Here is a 17,115-nt window from a genome sequence, read left to right as displayed (position 1 = left end):
AAAATATAAATAACTATAATATAAAATAGTTATAATATAACAAAAACGCAGTTTATGGACGATCCTTCAATTGATTATGTACCCTTTAAAATGTATCAGACAATCTGATTAATCATCATAGGAAACTAGTTAGGCATACGCGTAAAGAAAAAGGGATCAGAAAAAATCTGAATATAAATTGTGGATCTTCTGGAGAAAAGTTCAGTCCACTTCTTCTCCATTGATCCATTTTTATAGCAAAATTCCTGTCAAATCGTTTCGTTTGCCCAGTAGAGTGTCATTGTCAATATAATCGATCAGTATTTTTGGAAAGCGGATACCTTAAACTAGTTCGTGGCGGACGCAAGGGATGATCAGGTTCCGTTGGTGATAAGGCAGAGACAGGGGTCTGTGCCAAATCGCGATAAAGTCGAAGCTTCACATTTGGTCCACACTGCCTGAGTAGAGCAACAGCTTCCTCGTGGCTCATGGGAGAGAGTGGTGCTCCATCAACAGCAACAATTTTATCACCAGGTCGAATTCTTCCATCACTTAAAGCTGGCTCCCTCACCAGAGCTCTAATATAGTGTCCTAGGGCACTACTATCAGCTTTTCTCAAGGTGAATCCTAAGCTCCCTCCAACTTTCGTCATCTCGATATCGAATTCCTAGAAACATTTCTCAATTATTCAGCAGTCGCAATTTCATTTCCTGGTGTAATATGTAGTTTAATGTTGTGCGGATATTAGTAATGTGCTAAAGAAATATGATTTTTAACGACGTTGAAGTTTGCCACAGATATGGATTTCAAAGTTGTGTAATTAATTAAAAAAAAACTAAGTGTCACATAAAAAAAGTAAAAACACCTATGGATTCGTCTCGGAAATATCTGGATATGCATTTTTTGTTTTTTTGTTCAAACAATTTTTTAAACAATTACGCCATTTGTTATCTTTCTGCAATTGTTATAAACAAAGTATGCATCGGATCGAAAAACCAAGTGCACCAATGCATTCCTCTCGAAAAAATCTAGATGTACATTTTTTGTTTTTTCGTAAACCCATTTTTTAAACAATTAGAGCATTTGTTGTTCAGCGCTCTGTTGCTCCGTGCTCGCAGATATGGATTTCAAAGTTGTGTAATTAATTAAAAAAAAAAAACTAAGAGTCACATCAAAAAAGTAAAAACACCTCTGGATTTGTATCGGAAATATCTCGATGTGATTTTTTTGTTTAAACAATTACGCCATTTGTTATCTTTCAAATGCTCTAATTGTTTAAAAAATGGGTTTACGAAAAAAACAAAAAAATGCAAATCTAGATTTTTTCGAGAGGAATGCATTGGTGGAATTGGTTTTTCGATCCGATGCATACTTTGTTTATAAAAATTTCAGAAAGATAACAAATGGCGTAATTGTTATTTTAAAATTAATTACACAACTTTGAAACCCATATCTGTGGGAAACTTCAACGTCGTGATTTTTAAGGCTTTTTCCAGGTCAAGAAACCAATTTTTACAGGTCTCCTTTTTTTACATTCAAAAAGCAAATAAACATGTAAAAGATTGAAATATTTCATTTTTTTAATTGCGAGCAATTTCTAAAGAGAGCAGAATCATAAATAAACCAATTTTTTATTTTTTGCGAACATAAGTCGTCTTTGTGAAAACTTTGAGAATATTTTTAAATCTTTGTAAAGTCTTTGAAATCTTTGATTTTTTTAAAAATTTTTGTGAAATATTGTTATGTTATGAAATCTTCGTGAATTCATTTATATCTTTTGAAATATTTGAAATACTTGAATTTTTTGGAATCTTTATGAAATCTTTGAAATACTTGTGAAATATTTCTTTAATCTTTGACTGTGAAAACTTTTGCGTTCCTTTCCAATCGTTGAAATCTTTTGAAATCTTCTCAAATTTCTTGAAACCTTTTCAAATTGTTTAAAACGTTTTGAAAAGTTCTGAAATCCTTTTTCAATCTTTAAAATTATTCACATCTTTTGACATTCTTATGAATTCTTCGGAATATATTTAAAAATCTTTTGAAATATTCTAAAAATTTTGAAATTATTTAAAATCTTTGAAAACTTTTCAAACTTTTCAAATCTTTGAAATTCTTGTATTTCATTTGAAATCTCTATGAAATTTTGATGGGATCTTTGAAATATTTGGGAAATCTTTCTAAAACCTTTTGTATCATTAAAATATTTAAAATATTTAAAATCTTTGTAATATGTTTTTAAATCTTTTAAATAAGTTTAAATTATTGTGAATCTCTGAAATTTAGAAATCTTATTTCAAATCTTTGAAATCTCTAAAATCCTTGAAATATTCTGACAGTTTTGAAAAATCTTCTAAACAAATTTGAAATCGTTTAAAATCTTTAAAATGTTTTAAAATATTAGAAATCTGGTATACTATACCTTTTTTGAAATCTTTGAATTTAAAATCTTCATGATATTTTTATGAAATCTTTGAAATGTTTGTGAAATCTTTTCTATTCATTTGAAATCATTAAAATATTTGAAATCTTTGTGAAATATTTGCAAATGTTGTTAAGATCTTTTAAATTCTTGAAATCTTTGTGAAATGTTTGAAATCTTTGTGAAATGTTTGGAATCTTTGTAACATCTTTGAAATCTTTTGAAATTTTCTAAACAAATTTGAAATCCTTTAAAAGCTTAAAAAAAATTAAATCTTTGAAATCTGGTATACTGTACCCTTTTTGGAATCTTTGAATTTGAAATGTTCATGAAATTTGTATGAAATCTTTAAAATGGCTATGAATTATTTTGTATTAATTTGAAATAATTAAAATATTTAAAATATTTAAAATGATTTAAAATATTTAAAATGATTTAAAATATTTGAAATATGGTGTACTATACCTTTTTTGAAATCTTTGAATTTGAAATCTTCATGAAATTTTTATGAAATATTAACAATGCTTGTGAATTCTTTTGTATTAATCTGAAATCTTTGAATTTGAAATCTTCATGAAATTTGTATGAAATCTTCGAAATGTTTACGAAATCTTTTGTATTCAATTGAAATCATTAAAATATTTTAAATCTTTGTGAAATCTTTAAAAGTGCTGTTAAAATCTTTTAAATAATTGAAATCTTTGTAAAATCTTTGAAATCTTCTAAGCAAATTTGAAATCGTTTAAAATCTTTTGCAATCATTTGAAATGAATAATATATTTGAAATCTTTAAAAATTATGGTAAAATCTTTGAAATCCTTGAAATCTTTAAAAATTATGGTAAAATCTTTGAAATCCTTGAAATCTTTGTGAAATGTTTCAAATCTTTGTAAAACTTTTGAAATATTTCGAAATTTTCTAAAAAAAATTTGAAATCCTTTAACAGCTTAAAAAAATTAAATCTTTGAAATCTGGTATACTGTACCCTTTTTGAAATCTTTGAAATTGAAATTTTCATGAAATTTTTATAAAAACTTTAAAATTTTTGTGAATAATATATTTGAAATCTTTAAAAAATTTGATAAAATCTTTGAAATCCTTTAAATATTTGTGAAATGTTTAGAATCTTTGTAACATCATTGAAATTTTTTGAAATTTTCGAAACAAATTTGAAATCCTTTAAAAGCTTAAAAAATTAAATCTTTGAAATCTGGTATACTGTACCCTTTTTGAAATCTTTGAATTTGAAATGTTCATGACATTTTTATGAAATCTTTAAAATGGCTATGAATTATTTTGTATTAATTTGAAATCATTAAAATATTTAAAATATTTTAAATGATTTAAAATATTTGAAACATGGTGTACTATATCTTTTTTGAAATCTTTGAATTTGAAATCTTCATGAAATTTATATGAAATCTTTGAAATGTTTGTGAATTCTTTTGTAATCATTTGAATGCATTAAAATATTTGAAATGTTTGAAAATTTTGATGTCATGTTTGAAATCCTTGAAAGATTTGAAATCTGTGTGAAATTTTCTAAATCTTTGTAAAACCTTTAAAATCTTTGTGAAATCTTTTGAAATCGTTCAAAATATTAAAAAAATTTTGAAATCTTTGAAATCCGGCGTACTGTACCCTATTTGAAATCATTGAATTTGAAAGCTTTACGAAATGTTTATAAAATCTTTTATAATTATTTGAAATCTTTTTTTTTTGAAATATTGGGAAATATTTATAAATATTTGAAATATTTGTAAAATTCTTCCGTAATCTTTACTTGTAAAATCTTTCGTGTTCGTTTGAAATCACTGAAATATTTTGTAATCTCAAATTTATTGAAACATTTTATAATTGCTTAAAATCTTTAAAATATTGGAAATCTTTGTGAAATTTTTTCAAACCTTCTGAAATCGTTTAAGACCTTTAAAATGTTTTGAAATCTTTGACATATGGTGTATTGTACCCTTTTTTAAATATTTAAAATCCTTGAAATCTTTTAAAACTTTAAAAATATTTGTAAAATATTTGAAATATTTGAAATCTTGTCTACACGCCTTTTACAAATTCCTGAATCCTTTTTAAGTCTCTGAAATGTGTGAACTCTTTTTAAAATATTCAAAATCCTCTTCAATATTATAAATGCTTTGAAATATTCTGAAATATTGTGAAATCTTTAGAATTATTTTGTAGCCTTTTAAAACCTGGTTTATGTTGAAAACCCGAGTGGTCAACTCCTCGAAAACTGTTTTAAAAGCAAAACAAAAATTCAAATTGAAGGTTCTCGTGAAAAATTCAAGGAGATTTTCAGGTTTTTAAGGTTTAAAAAAATCAAGGAGCATTCCAGGTTTTCAAGTCATTGAAGTTTAGTATCAATATTTAAAATAGCTGTGATTCGTATTGGTCGTCCACGAGGTACATAAAAGCCTATGATAAGAACCCGTACCAAACCTATACTCCTATCTAGATCCTAATTTGAGATAGGCATTCATCAAGGATTGCATATGGGTTCCTACCAAGGTTCCCCAGTAAATTAATACATAGGATCGATGCTAAAGGTTATTATTGGCCATTTCAGAGGGTATTATTGTCCATTACTAGAGGTTCCTAACGACCGTTTCTAGGAGTTGTTATGAAAGGTTAATAAATGTTGTAATGATTGTTGAAACAGATTGTTATTATCAGTTGCTAGTTCTTAAATACTGTTTTCAGAGTTTGTTATTAATCGTTCCCAATAACTCTTACTCATTGTTTCTAGGGGTCATTGTTATTAAACTTTGCTCAAGGTTTTTATTGACCGTTTATAGGGGTTGTTAAGGTTTCTTAGCAGGAAAAGTTATTTTCGATTTCGGTGTTTGCTATTTGCAGTATTTTATAGATTCATACAACTGCAGACCTCACAGAGAGTTTAAAAGAATTTGATGAAATCCCTAAGATTTAAAGGTGAGGTTAAAAAAGACTTTAGGATCAATTAAATAAAAATGTTAAACTTTTTTTTAATCCACTTAATTAAATAGAATAGAATTAATTTTAAAAAATTCAAACGAATTAAAGAATTCAAGAGAATTCCAAAAAATGTAAAAGAATTAAAAACAATTTAAAAATATAAAAAGGGAGTTTAAAAGAATTTGCTGAAATCCTTATGAATGAAATTTGACGCTAATAAAAATACTTTAGGATCATTTAAATAAAAACTTGAAAAAATTCAAACAATCCACTGAATTAAACAGAATTATTGAATGAATTTAACCCTTAAAGGGCACACTGGGTATAAAAGACCCAGCGACTTATTTGTACTTTAAAAATACGTAACAAATTCAAGAAAATGGAACAGATGGCGCCAGATTAACAAATGACATGAATACCTATTTTTCCATGTCATTTTTACATAATTTTGAATTTTATCATTTTTATACGCAGTTTAAGATCAATAAAATCGTTTAATCATGCAAAGTACGATGTTTCATTTTTCATTGAATTGAAGCTTTTATTTTTTAGAATAAATATTTTCTTTGAAGCGAAAATTGTAAGATTAACTTTATTTTTGATGCGCCGTATCTCGGAAGTAATGAAGTAAAATTTTAAGTAAAAATATCAAAAACTTAAAAACTTATAAATTTTAGAGTGAAAGAAGTCATTTTTAAATTTTGTTCCAAACAGGTTTTTTTCGACTACTTTAAACTTCAAAAAACTGTTATGAAACCTTTTTTTCCTTAAACTAGATAGATTAAATATCATTAATTGACGTTCTTGTAGAAAACTATCCAATACCGTTGGCACAGCACACGTATGAATACCTTTGGGTCCTTAACACCCAGTATCCTCTTTATGTAATTTTATGGAAGTGTGCCCTTTAAGGGTTAAAAGAATTCAAGTAAATTAAAAATTCAAGAGAATTCCAAAGAATTTAAAGGGATTCAGGGTGAATTCTAAAAAAACTTAAAATCTTCACATTTCTGCAACCCTACTATAATTTCTAACCAAATAAGTGACTAATGACTATAAAAAAATGCAAGATAAATTCAACAGAATTCAAAAATTGAATTGGAAAAAATGCCATTGATTACAATAAAATGTTAGTGAATTTAGAGAAATTTAAAGTAAATGAGAAGAATTCGATGAAATTAATAAAAAATAATTTTAAAAAACATTCAAGTAAATTCAAAACGATAACAAAAATGTTAGAAAAGACATTGCAAGACATTAAAATGAATTTAAAAGACTTTAAGATGAATTATACAAAAAAAAAAAATTTTAATCCACTGAATTAAGTAAAATTGAGTGAATTTCGAAGAATTGAAAAGAATTCAGCCTCAATTAAAAAGAGTTCAAATTGAATTATAAATGAATTGCAAACAATTTTAAATCTCCTAAAATCTAGAAATCCTACGAAAAATAAATCACTTCTTGTGAATAAATTCTTTAAAAGCCATTAAAATATTATAAAATCCCGCGAAACTACATAAAATCTGATGATACTTCCTGAATTCCTGGAAAATTTATTCAAATACCCTGAGGGCTTTTAAAATCCCACAAAATCATTCAAATCCTAGAAAATCTGATAAATTCCCTTGGAATCTTTTAAAATACCCTATAACACTACAGATCCTGTAAGATCCTCCCATATCATCAGAAATTCTTGAAAACCACATGCAAATTTTCTTAAACCTCTTAAAATTATTAACATCCTTGGAAATCCCTTTCAATTTTTAAATCTCTTGGATTCTTTTAAAATTACCCTAAGACATTCAAAATCTTTTGAATTTTTTTAAACTCTTGAAAATGCCAAAGAACTCGAAAAAATACTTAAACATATTAAAAATCCATTCGTCATTTTGTCAACTAGTCTTCAGGATCAATTAAATAAAAACTTTAAAAACTGAAAAATAAACGCATTTAGTTAAGTAAAATTTAATACATTTTGAAGAATTCATGTGAATTAAAAAATTCAAACGAATTCTAAAGAATTGAAAGAATGCAGGACAAATTAATAGGACTTCAGGGTGAATTCCAACCAATAATTTGAAATCTCTTAAAATCTTAAAAGCTCTACGAAATACCTTACTTCTCGTGAATAAATTCTGAAGAATCCACTAAAATATTATAAAATTCCCGCGAGATTCTATGAAATTTGATATTTTATGAAATCTTGGAAAATTTATTAAAATACTTTCCCAGGAAAAAGAAACCATTGCAAAGGCGACTGTGTGAATTGTGTATCTGTCATTTACAGTTTTAGAAAGTTAAAACTGAATCGGTTTGCGACTATGTGAATCGGTCATTTTTTCCAACAGCCTAGAGCGCGCGACTGTTGGTTCTCGCGCTTCGCGCTCGATAATGTATTTACCTCGCGCTACGCGCTGCATCTTTTTGCATAGACTCTTTAAAACTAAAGGTGAAAATGTCGACAAAAGTAATTTGGCAATTGTGAATTCTCTTTTGTTAAAGCTCCTTCGGCTTTAACGAATACATTCTCATCACGTATCTCGTGCTTCGCACTCCAGTTTATCCCTGAAATTTTATCATTCCCATAAATGTATATTATTCTAGTACGTAACTTGCATCGGTATTAAAACAGATGAAGTTTCATTGTCCCGTTTAAAAAAAATGCGCCTTCTTTTAAAAAAATGTTGTTATCAAACGTTTTATTGCAACTTTTGTCGTTTTTTTCCATAAATTGAATTTGCTCATTTCCAATGTTTTCTTTATGATTTAAACTTTACAGATACGGTCTACTGAGCAACCTTAACGTTTTTTATCTTCTAAAGTATGTATATATGTACACATATATACATATACATATGTATATATATATTTTTTTTGAAAATGCATTATTATATTTGAGAATATTTGAAATTCTGTGAAAATGCTGCATGAAAAAATGTAACTTTCGGATTTTCCATGATTTTTCATGCTGTCAAAATTTAATTTTTGATTTATAAAGAAAATTGAAAAAGTTGTCATGATAATCTTCTAGGGCATTTAGAAATCAAACTTCTTTTTCTCTTGCCATTTTTTCATAACGTCCGTTAATTGGCTTAAAAGGTTCATTTTCGTGTCTTTTTTGGAATTTTGTAAATGCTATAACTCTAATAATTCTGGATTTTATGAAAAAAGTCATCAGATAAATTGCTCGACTTTTTAAATACTATGAATGGCCGTACAGAGAATTCTTGAATTTTGATAAAATGGTCTCAAAAATATTCAAAAGGCGCTCACTTTTTGAATTTTTATCTAAAATAGCTGGCTAAAGAACTTGACCTTTAGTTTGGGACACTAAAAGAGTGTACCAAAAGCCAATCTAATAGATTAATTTTTTTAAAAGTATCGTGCTCACAGACAGACACAAATACACAAAGATAGACATACAGATAGACACATTCGTAAAAACCTGTTTTTCGGATTCAGGGGGTCTCAAAACGTGGACATTTGACAAAAACTGGCGGGGTCAAATTTTATACAAATCTATTATCTGATAAGAATATAAAAATTATTTATTTGCCATGAATAATTTTTTGATAGTTCTGTTTTTAGTTTTAATCATAAAAAATAGCTTTCAAACATCAGAAATTATATTTTTTGAAACCCCACACACGAGACGAAAAAGAAATTAAATGACAAAAGTTGTGATAAGAATGTGCTCACGCAGCGGGCACATTTTTTTACTGTTAATTACGTTTTTCATGATTAAAGCCAAAACTACGCATCCAATCAAAAAGTGATTAATAACAAATTTGTAGACCTTTTTCGAATGCACAATTTTTGTATATTCAGCTTTTACAATATTTTGCACTATTTGGCCGAAAAATGTAATTTTTGGATTTTTCATTACTTTGTAAGCTATCAAAAATTTGAATTTTTGGTTTTTTTTTTAGGAAAATTCAAAAATTTGTTGTGATAATGTTGTAGGGAATTCAAAAAGCAACATTTTTCTTCTCTTGACTTTTTTTCATATCGTGCGTTATTTGGCATAAAATGTTCATTTTCGTGTGTTTTTTTGGAATTTTGTAAATGCTATAACTCTAGTAATTTTTGATTTGTTGAAAAGAGTCATTAGGATAAATTGTTCAAATTTTTGAATACTATGAATATCCGTACAGAGAATTTTTGAATTTTGAAAAAAGTGGTCTCAAAAATATTAAAAATGTGTCCACTTTTTGAATTTTTATCCAAAATGGCTGGCTAACGAACTTGACCTTTAGTTTAGGACACTAAACGAGTGTGCCAAAGGGCAATCTAATAGATTAATTTTTTCAAAAGTAATCGTGTTCACAGACAGACATACGTACAGACAGACATACAGACACATTCATAAAAAACTGTTTTTCGGATTCAGGGGGTCTCGAAACGTGGACATTTGACAAGAACTGGCAGTATCAAATTTTACACAAATCTAATACCTTCTCTGATGAGAATGTAAAAAAAAACAATCGCTAGCAATCTGCAATTCAAGTGACAGAGACGCAATTCAGAAGCCTTCGAAACCCATTCAACACAAGTGAATGGATTTTTGTTACCTGGGTTGAGAGTGCTACAATCTATTAAAATCATTGAAATACTCGGAAATCTGATAAAATCCTGTGAAATTTTCTAGAATATCTTAAAACCTTATAGATCATGTAAAATTGTTCCATATATTCTGAAATTAAAAAAAAGTGTTCATCCTAAAATATTTAAAATTTAAAAAAATTTGGTCTCAAATTTGGTGTAAGGGGGTTTTTGGGATCGCCGATTTTAAATTTTAGGTCAAAAATTGCAAATTGAAAATGGCGAAAAAATTTGCAAATTTTTACATTTTTGTCTGAGATTTTGTAAAAGTGGGTTTTTGGGATCACTGATTACAAATTTGATGTTAAAAATTTCAAAATAGCGGATCCAATATGGCGGACAAAATTTCAAATTTTTCACATTTTTGTCTGAAATTTGGTATAAGGGGGGTTTCGGGATCGCTGATTTCTAATTGACGTCAAAAATTAAAAATGGCGGAGAAAATTTCAAAAATTTTGTCTGAAATTTGGTATAGGAGGGTTTTTGGGATCACTAATTTCAAATTTGGCGTCCGAAATTCCAAATTCGAAATGACTGATCCAATATGGCGACGAGAATTACAAAATGATATATATTTATCTTAAACTTGGTATAAGAGGGTTTTTGGGGTCGCAGATTTCGAATTGGGTGTCAAAAATTAAAAATGACGGATCCAATATGGTTCCAATATGGTTAGAAATCCAATATGGTTAGAAAATGTATGGTTCAAAGTAGATCTTGATTTATTCACTAAAGTTAAAATGGAGCCTCAATACTATTTTCAAAAGTTACATCATTTTCAAAAATTTATACAAAATATGAAATACATTTTCTGACAGAATTTAGTGATTCTCAAAACCGATTTAATTTTAATTGTCATCAAGTGCTTTCTAATAAATAAATCTGACTCTTGTAAGAATTTGACGAGCTTTTGTTATTAATAGTTGAAATTGCAATTTTGGTTCAAATTTAGGGATCCCCGTTTTATAAATTTGTTAAATAAATTTTTTTCATGTATATATATTTTTCAGCATAGTCTAAAGATTATAATTCTAGAGAAACAAATGAATCCAATAAAATATAAAAAATTATGTGCATTTGAAATGGTACGGTACATTTCCCAATGTTAATTAGATGAGAGACTTTGATTACTATGGGTCACATGTTAATATTAACCCTTCGAGTACACACTGGGTCTTATTGACCCTGTCACCGGGATATCAACTTTGTGCTTACAAAGTAGATATGAAGACAAAGGTAGAGTGTCCATATTGCCAGCGAAATTTTTATTATTTAGGTATACTTTGACAGTATTCACATAAATTACTAGCTAAAAATATTGAAAATTTAAACAGTTTTGACTTTTTTCATAAAACATCATTTTTTGCAAAAATATTTTTTTTTCGAATTTAAAAAAAAAGTAAAATAGTAAATACACTTATAATAATTATAAATTACTTTAACATACTTGTAAGTATATCTTATAATTTTGGTATGTAAAAAGGTTCAGTAGTTGTGAAGTTATAGACAACCAAAAAGTGAACAGGGTCAGGTTCACCCAGTGTGTAGGTGATGTTTGAATAAAGAGGTGTTTACTCGAAGGATTAATCGATTTCGCTCAAATTTGGTAGATATTTTTTTTTACCATTTGAACAAAATAGGGTAGGGGAGGCAGATATAGGAATCGGTCTGTGAGGTCTGCAATTCGATAAAAAAATTTCCGAAAGTATTCAAAATTTTCGCAGACCATTTGGAAGCGTTTTCTTGCTTAAACCTCTAATGTAGTTAACAGGTTAACACAGTGTTAACCGATTCTCGTAAAATTGCAGGGCAATTCAATCGGGATTTTACTGGATTAGACTGAAGATATTCCGCATTAATTTAGCAGAACTGCTGAGAAAAGTAGTGGAAGGTGGAGAGAAATAAGATTGCTATTACGTACTCCACAGGGTTCGATCTGAAGTGGTGGCAGGGGATTTAATATCCGTAAGGGTGGAGGTGGTTCTCTTCGTACTGGTGGTGGCGGAGGTGGTAGAGGTATATCGGGACTGGATCCAGTTGATTCACTCGGCAATCGGCACACCACTAACTCGACTTTATTGGAAGTAGTCCGTAGAACTTCGAGGGCCTCCTGAAACATAGTTAATAAACCTTCACAACGAATAGACCGGGGTATTGATCATTACGTCAAACATATTGCTTCCTCTCTACAATTTTATATTCAGCTTTGAATCTTAAATTATGCGGTGTTTCCTCTCCTTCGAGTAACGACTGAAATTATTACAGTGAACCTCTTCTACAGCGCCCATTTTGGGGCTTACGGTGGGTGGAAACTAACCCCGTGCACCCCGCGCAGCTTTGGTTACACATACCTGCGGAGCGGCCTCAATTCTCGGAAGGGCTAAGGAAGGGAGGGCTTTTGAAGGGTTCCACTGTGGTTGAAATTTAAACCACATGTTTTTGTTCACTTTTAATTTCTCGAGTTGCTAAATTTTGGTGAATAAAACACGAACGAGGGCTTTTATGTTTAATACATATATTTGAAAGAAATATACATATATACATACAAGAAAATGTTTCGTGGACTGTAAAGTTTTATAGAAGTTCGAACAAAGTGACGGACAAGCGAAGGTTTTAACAATAGATTGATACGAGACGACCGACATGTAATTGATTGACTATTTGCGATGAAGCAAAGGATAGGGTGCGAAAAATGGGAAAAATTGGCAAGTTGAGAGAATTGATGACGTTGCGGGTCTTGATTGGTCGAGGAAGGGCAAGGTAGGAGGCGTAGGCTTGTAATTGACAAAGGTCTACACAAGAAAACAAGAAAGTGTAGAAACGTGTCAAAATTCTAGAAGAGAAGATTAAAAGCGAAATATAGTTTCAAAGCAAAGAAGAATTTAAATGAGTTAAATGGGCAGTAACCAATTTCATCGCGGTGTACCTGCTCGTCTTACCCTCTCCACTCGACTTCTCCTCACGTCCCTGATTGAGCGAGATTGTTGTGCCGGGCTTTGCCAGCGGGGGGCCTCTTTGTCCTAATGAGGCATAAAATGCCATACATAAAAATATTATAGTTTTGCAATCAGAAAATTAAAAATATTATATTTGGAACCTATGTTTTTTTGCGATTCCAACGATATGTAACTTGCAATTAAAATATTGAAATTAGACTAAGTTATGGCAGATATTAGTTTGTTTTTACCCTGACTAGGTAGCATTATGGAATTTTCCGTAGAATAGTTGAAAATGCATCAATTTATTTGGTAGAAAATTCGCCTGTTGACAATTTAATAGAATATACGCATTTTTACCCAACTGCCTAGAAGAATATTATACTTGAAACCAAGTAATTGGATTTTTAAACCAGAAAGAGGTATCCTTAACAAAACAGTACACAATAGAAGTTATTTAGTATACACATACACATATAGACATACACAATAATTTTATAATATTAAAAATGATAGTCGATTCTTGGACAATCGAACAGAACTAGGGGTTGAAAAAAAAGGATTTTGAAAAATAAGGGCTACACTAGTGTATTAAACACAAGCGCAATTTATGAAAAGGAAATAAAACTTTACTTTCTAGGGAATAGAATTAAAATGAATATACTTATTATAGTAGATTATCAAATGGAAAATATAAGAGCATCACTTCCACCGGATGAGTATTAAATTGTCAACAGGCGAATTTTCTACTAAATAAACTGATGCATTTTCAACTATTCTACGGAAAATTCCATAATGCTATCTAGTCAGGGTCTGAATATAATATTTTTAATTTGCTGATTGCAAAACTATTACATTTTTATGTATGGCATTTTATGCCTCATTAGGACAAAGGGGCCACCCGCTGGCAAAGCCCGGCATAGAAATCTCGCTCAGTCAGGGACGTGAGGAGAAGTCGAGTGGAGAGGGTAAGACGAGCAGGTACACTGCGATGAAATGGAAATCGCCCAAGTTAAATAGACAGCAATATATAACATAAATAAATTTAGGTGTTGAGACTAAACACCACAAAAATATAAATTCTTAATGAAAAACGTAATAGTTGATATTTCAATAAAAAATATTATAATAATTATAATTTTTTCAACTAAAATTATGTTAACATTACAGCTAGAAAAATTAATTTTCAACCTAATATTTAAATTTTCATCTAGAGTAGTTGAATTTTAAATTAAAAAAAAATCAATTTAAAAAAAAATTAATTTTGCATAAAATGTTTAATTTGAAAAAAGTGATGAAATTTATATTAAAATGATAAATCTGCAACGAAAAAATGATTTTTTAACAAAATAGTTGAACTTTCAACCAATTAGTTAAATTAGTTAAATTTAAAACTAGAAAATATAAATTCTTAACGAGAAATTTAATAGTTAATATTTCAAACAAAAAACATTTTTAATGTAAATAAAAACAATTGAATTCAACTAAAAAGAGTAGGAATATTAAGGGTTTCATTGTATTACCTCCTGGCTGAATTGTAAATATTACAGAAGCTCGCAACAGGAAGTTACTTGCCTAAAATTAATAAGGAGACAGTACTTAAATTACGTAACAGCACAATGGGGGGGGGGGGGGGGGGGGGGGGGGGGTACGAGACATTTTGTTACGATTTGTTACGTTAGGGGAGAGGGATTTATTCACTCATGTAAGACATTTTTGCAAAAAAATTTAGTTATAAATTTTATTATTTGGATGAAAATTCAACAAATTTCTTAAAAATACATCCTTTTTTTGTTGCAAATTCATCTGTTTGGTAGAAATTCATCTTTTTGGGCTAAAATTTCAGCTCTTTTCGTAGAGCATAACCCTTTTGTTTAAAATTAATTTTTTGTTGCTGATAAGTCAACTGAAATCTCTTTTGGATGGAAACTTTTTTTTCTGAAAATTTCTAAATTTTTTAATGTAAAAGTTAATCTTTTTCAGTATCAATATTGTATCTTTCTTAGAAAAAATGCAACTGTTAAAAATTAAACTATTTCCTTGAAAATGTACTTTTTGTTTAAAATTTATATTTTTGTACTTAAAAGTCAATTAATATCTTTTTGGATACAAATTTAACTCTTTTTTGAAAGTTTGCCCTTTTGATTTTAATATTCTCATATTTTAGTAGAGAATTTTTATTTTTTTGGACCAAAGTGCAACTGTTTGGTTGAAAATTTAACAATCTTGTTTAAAAGTCATATTTTTTTATTAAAAATTCGACTATTTAGCCGAAAATTAATTTATTGTTTGAAATTCTTATTTTGGTGTTGGAAAGTGAACTAGAACCTTCTTGGAATAAAAATTTTACTCTTTCTTTAAGGTTCGTATTTTTTTTTAATTCACCTGCTTTAACAGAAATTACATCTTTTTTGGGTACAAAGGCAACTGTTTGATTGAAAATTAAACATCTTCTTTGCAAGTTTGTCCTTTTGGTTTAAAAAATTCACCTGCTTTAGCAGAAATTACATCATTTTTGGATAAAAATGCAAACTTTTCGGTCGAAAATTCAACTTTTTTTTAAGTTGGTCTTTTTTTATTCACCTGCTTTAGCGGAAATTACATCTTTCTCAGATAAAAATGCAACGTTTCGGTTGAAAATTTAATTCTATTTCGTCGAAAATTTACTTTTTGTTTAAATTTAATATTTTGGTGTTGAAAAGAGAACTGAAATCTTTTCTGGATGAAAATTCAACTATTAAAAAAAAATTAATTAATTAATTTAAGAGAAATTTCAATTTTCTTGGTTAAAAATATAACTCTTTGGTTGAAAATTCAACAATTTTGTTAAAAAGTCATCCTTTTTTATTAAAAATCGTCTTTTGGGATTGAAAATTCAATTTTCTTCGTAGAAACTTATTTCTTCTTTAAAAATTCACATTTTGATCGTGAAAAGTCAACTGAAATATTTTTTAACAGAAAATTCATCTATTTTTTAGAAAATTTATCTTTTTGATCTAAAAATACATCTTTTTTGTAGAAACATCTTCTTTTTTTATACATAAATGCAACTTTTTTTGTTAAAAGTTCTTCTTCTTTTATTGGGTATTCAAGCATTTTGTTTGAAAGATTTATGAAAATATTTTTGTTCTAGAAGATTTATATTTTTAGTTGAAAATTCATCACTTTGGCTGAAAGTTTAACTATTTTGTTAAAAAAAATATTCTTTAATTGGCAATATAAACTACTAGGGTAAAACTTAAACTTCATTGTTAAAAGTTTATTTTTTTGATGATCAGCTGACTAACTGATTAACTAACTGATAACTAACTGATTAGTGAAAATGTTGAGAATTCTCCTTTTTTGGTAAAAAAAAAAACATAATTGTCTTGATTTGAACTTTCATTTTTGTTGTGTCAAATATTTTTGGTTTGAAAATTAATTTTTTTTTATAGATAATTCGTCTTTTGACTTGAAGGTTCAATACTTTATATAAACTTTTCTTTCTTGAGTGGTAAATCTTTATTTGTTGAAAATTTGTCTTTTTGGTTTTAAAAATATTATCTTTTCACATAAATTTCACCTTTTATTGATTGGAATATAAACTATTACACTCTTTTTGTTGGGAATTTATCCTTTTAGGTGGAAAATTCAACTATCATGTTTAAAATTTAATTATTTCGTTGAAAATTCAAGTATTTTGTTAAATAGTAATCTTTCATCGTAGAAAAGACCTATAATGGGCCTATAATATGTAATGTAATTTAAGTGTGGCCCCTTTAACTACAGACTACGAATTTTTTAGGATATATCTACACTGCCGTGCAAAAGTTTTAAGTCACCTTTTTTATGACTGAATAAATTCTCTTAATTTTAATTCTATCAGAGCTAAAAAAATTCTCTTTAAAAGGTTCATTGTTTTCGAAATTCTGTATAAAATAAACCCAGGGTTAAGCCAATTTGTATAGTTTTTGATTAGATATTGTAAAAATAGCGTAAATTTCAGTGTTTTCTTCAATTTTCATTAACTTCCGAAATAGTCAACATTTTTCAATTTTCGTGGGCCCATTTTGAAGCTTTATTTTGTTGGAAAAAAAATTGGAAAAATCGCAATATTATTTTTGGTAACAAAAAAATATTTTTAAATTATATGTGTTGAGTATTTCTGCGACACATAGTATAAGTACTTTGAATGGAATTTTCTGTCGAGTGTAAGAAACAGTTTCTGCCCTTGGTGTGTCCACCGGA

The 17,115-nt window shown here is 28.3% G+C and overlaps 1 protein-coding gene across 1 annotated transcript in view; it reads right to left on the bottom strand.

Annotated features, from left to right (window-relative positions):
* Positions 1–17,115, bottom strand: part of LOC117177693 — a 159,285-nt gene that overhangs the window by 18,690 nt on the left and 123,480 nt on the right. The window contains exons 6-7 of the mRNA XM_033368550.1: positions 11,874–12,062; positions 321–646 (exon numbers count right to left, since the gene is read on the bottom strand). Of these exons, the coding sequence (XP_033224441.1) occupies positions 321–646; positions 11,874–12,062 (515 nt within the window). The remainder of the gene's footprint in view (positions 1–320; positions 647–11,873; positions 12,063–17,115) is intronic.

Source organism: Belonocnema kinseyi, chromosome 8, assembly GCF_010883055.1.
Source record: "Belonocnema kinseyi isolate 2016_QV_RU_SX_M_011 chromosome 8, B_treatae_v1, whole genome shotgun sequence".
NCBI classification, from domain to species: Eukaryota; Metazoa; Arthropoda; class Insecta; order Hymenoptera; family Cynipidae; genus Belonocnema; species Belonocnema kinseyi.
This window is presented reverse-complemented; position numbering and strand designations above follow the sequence as displayed.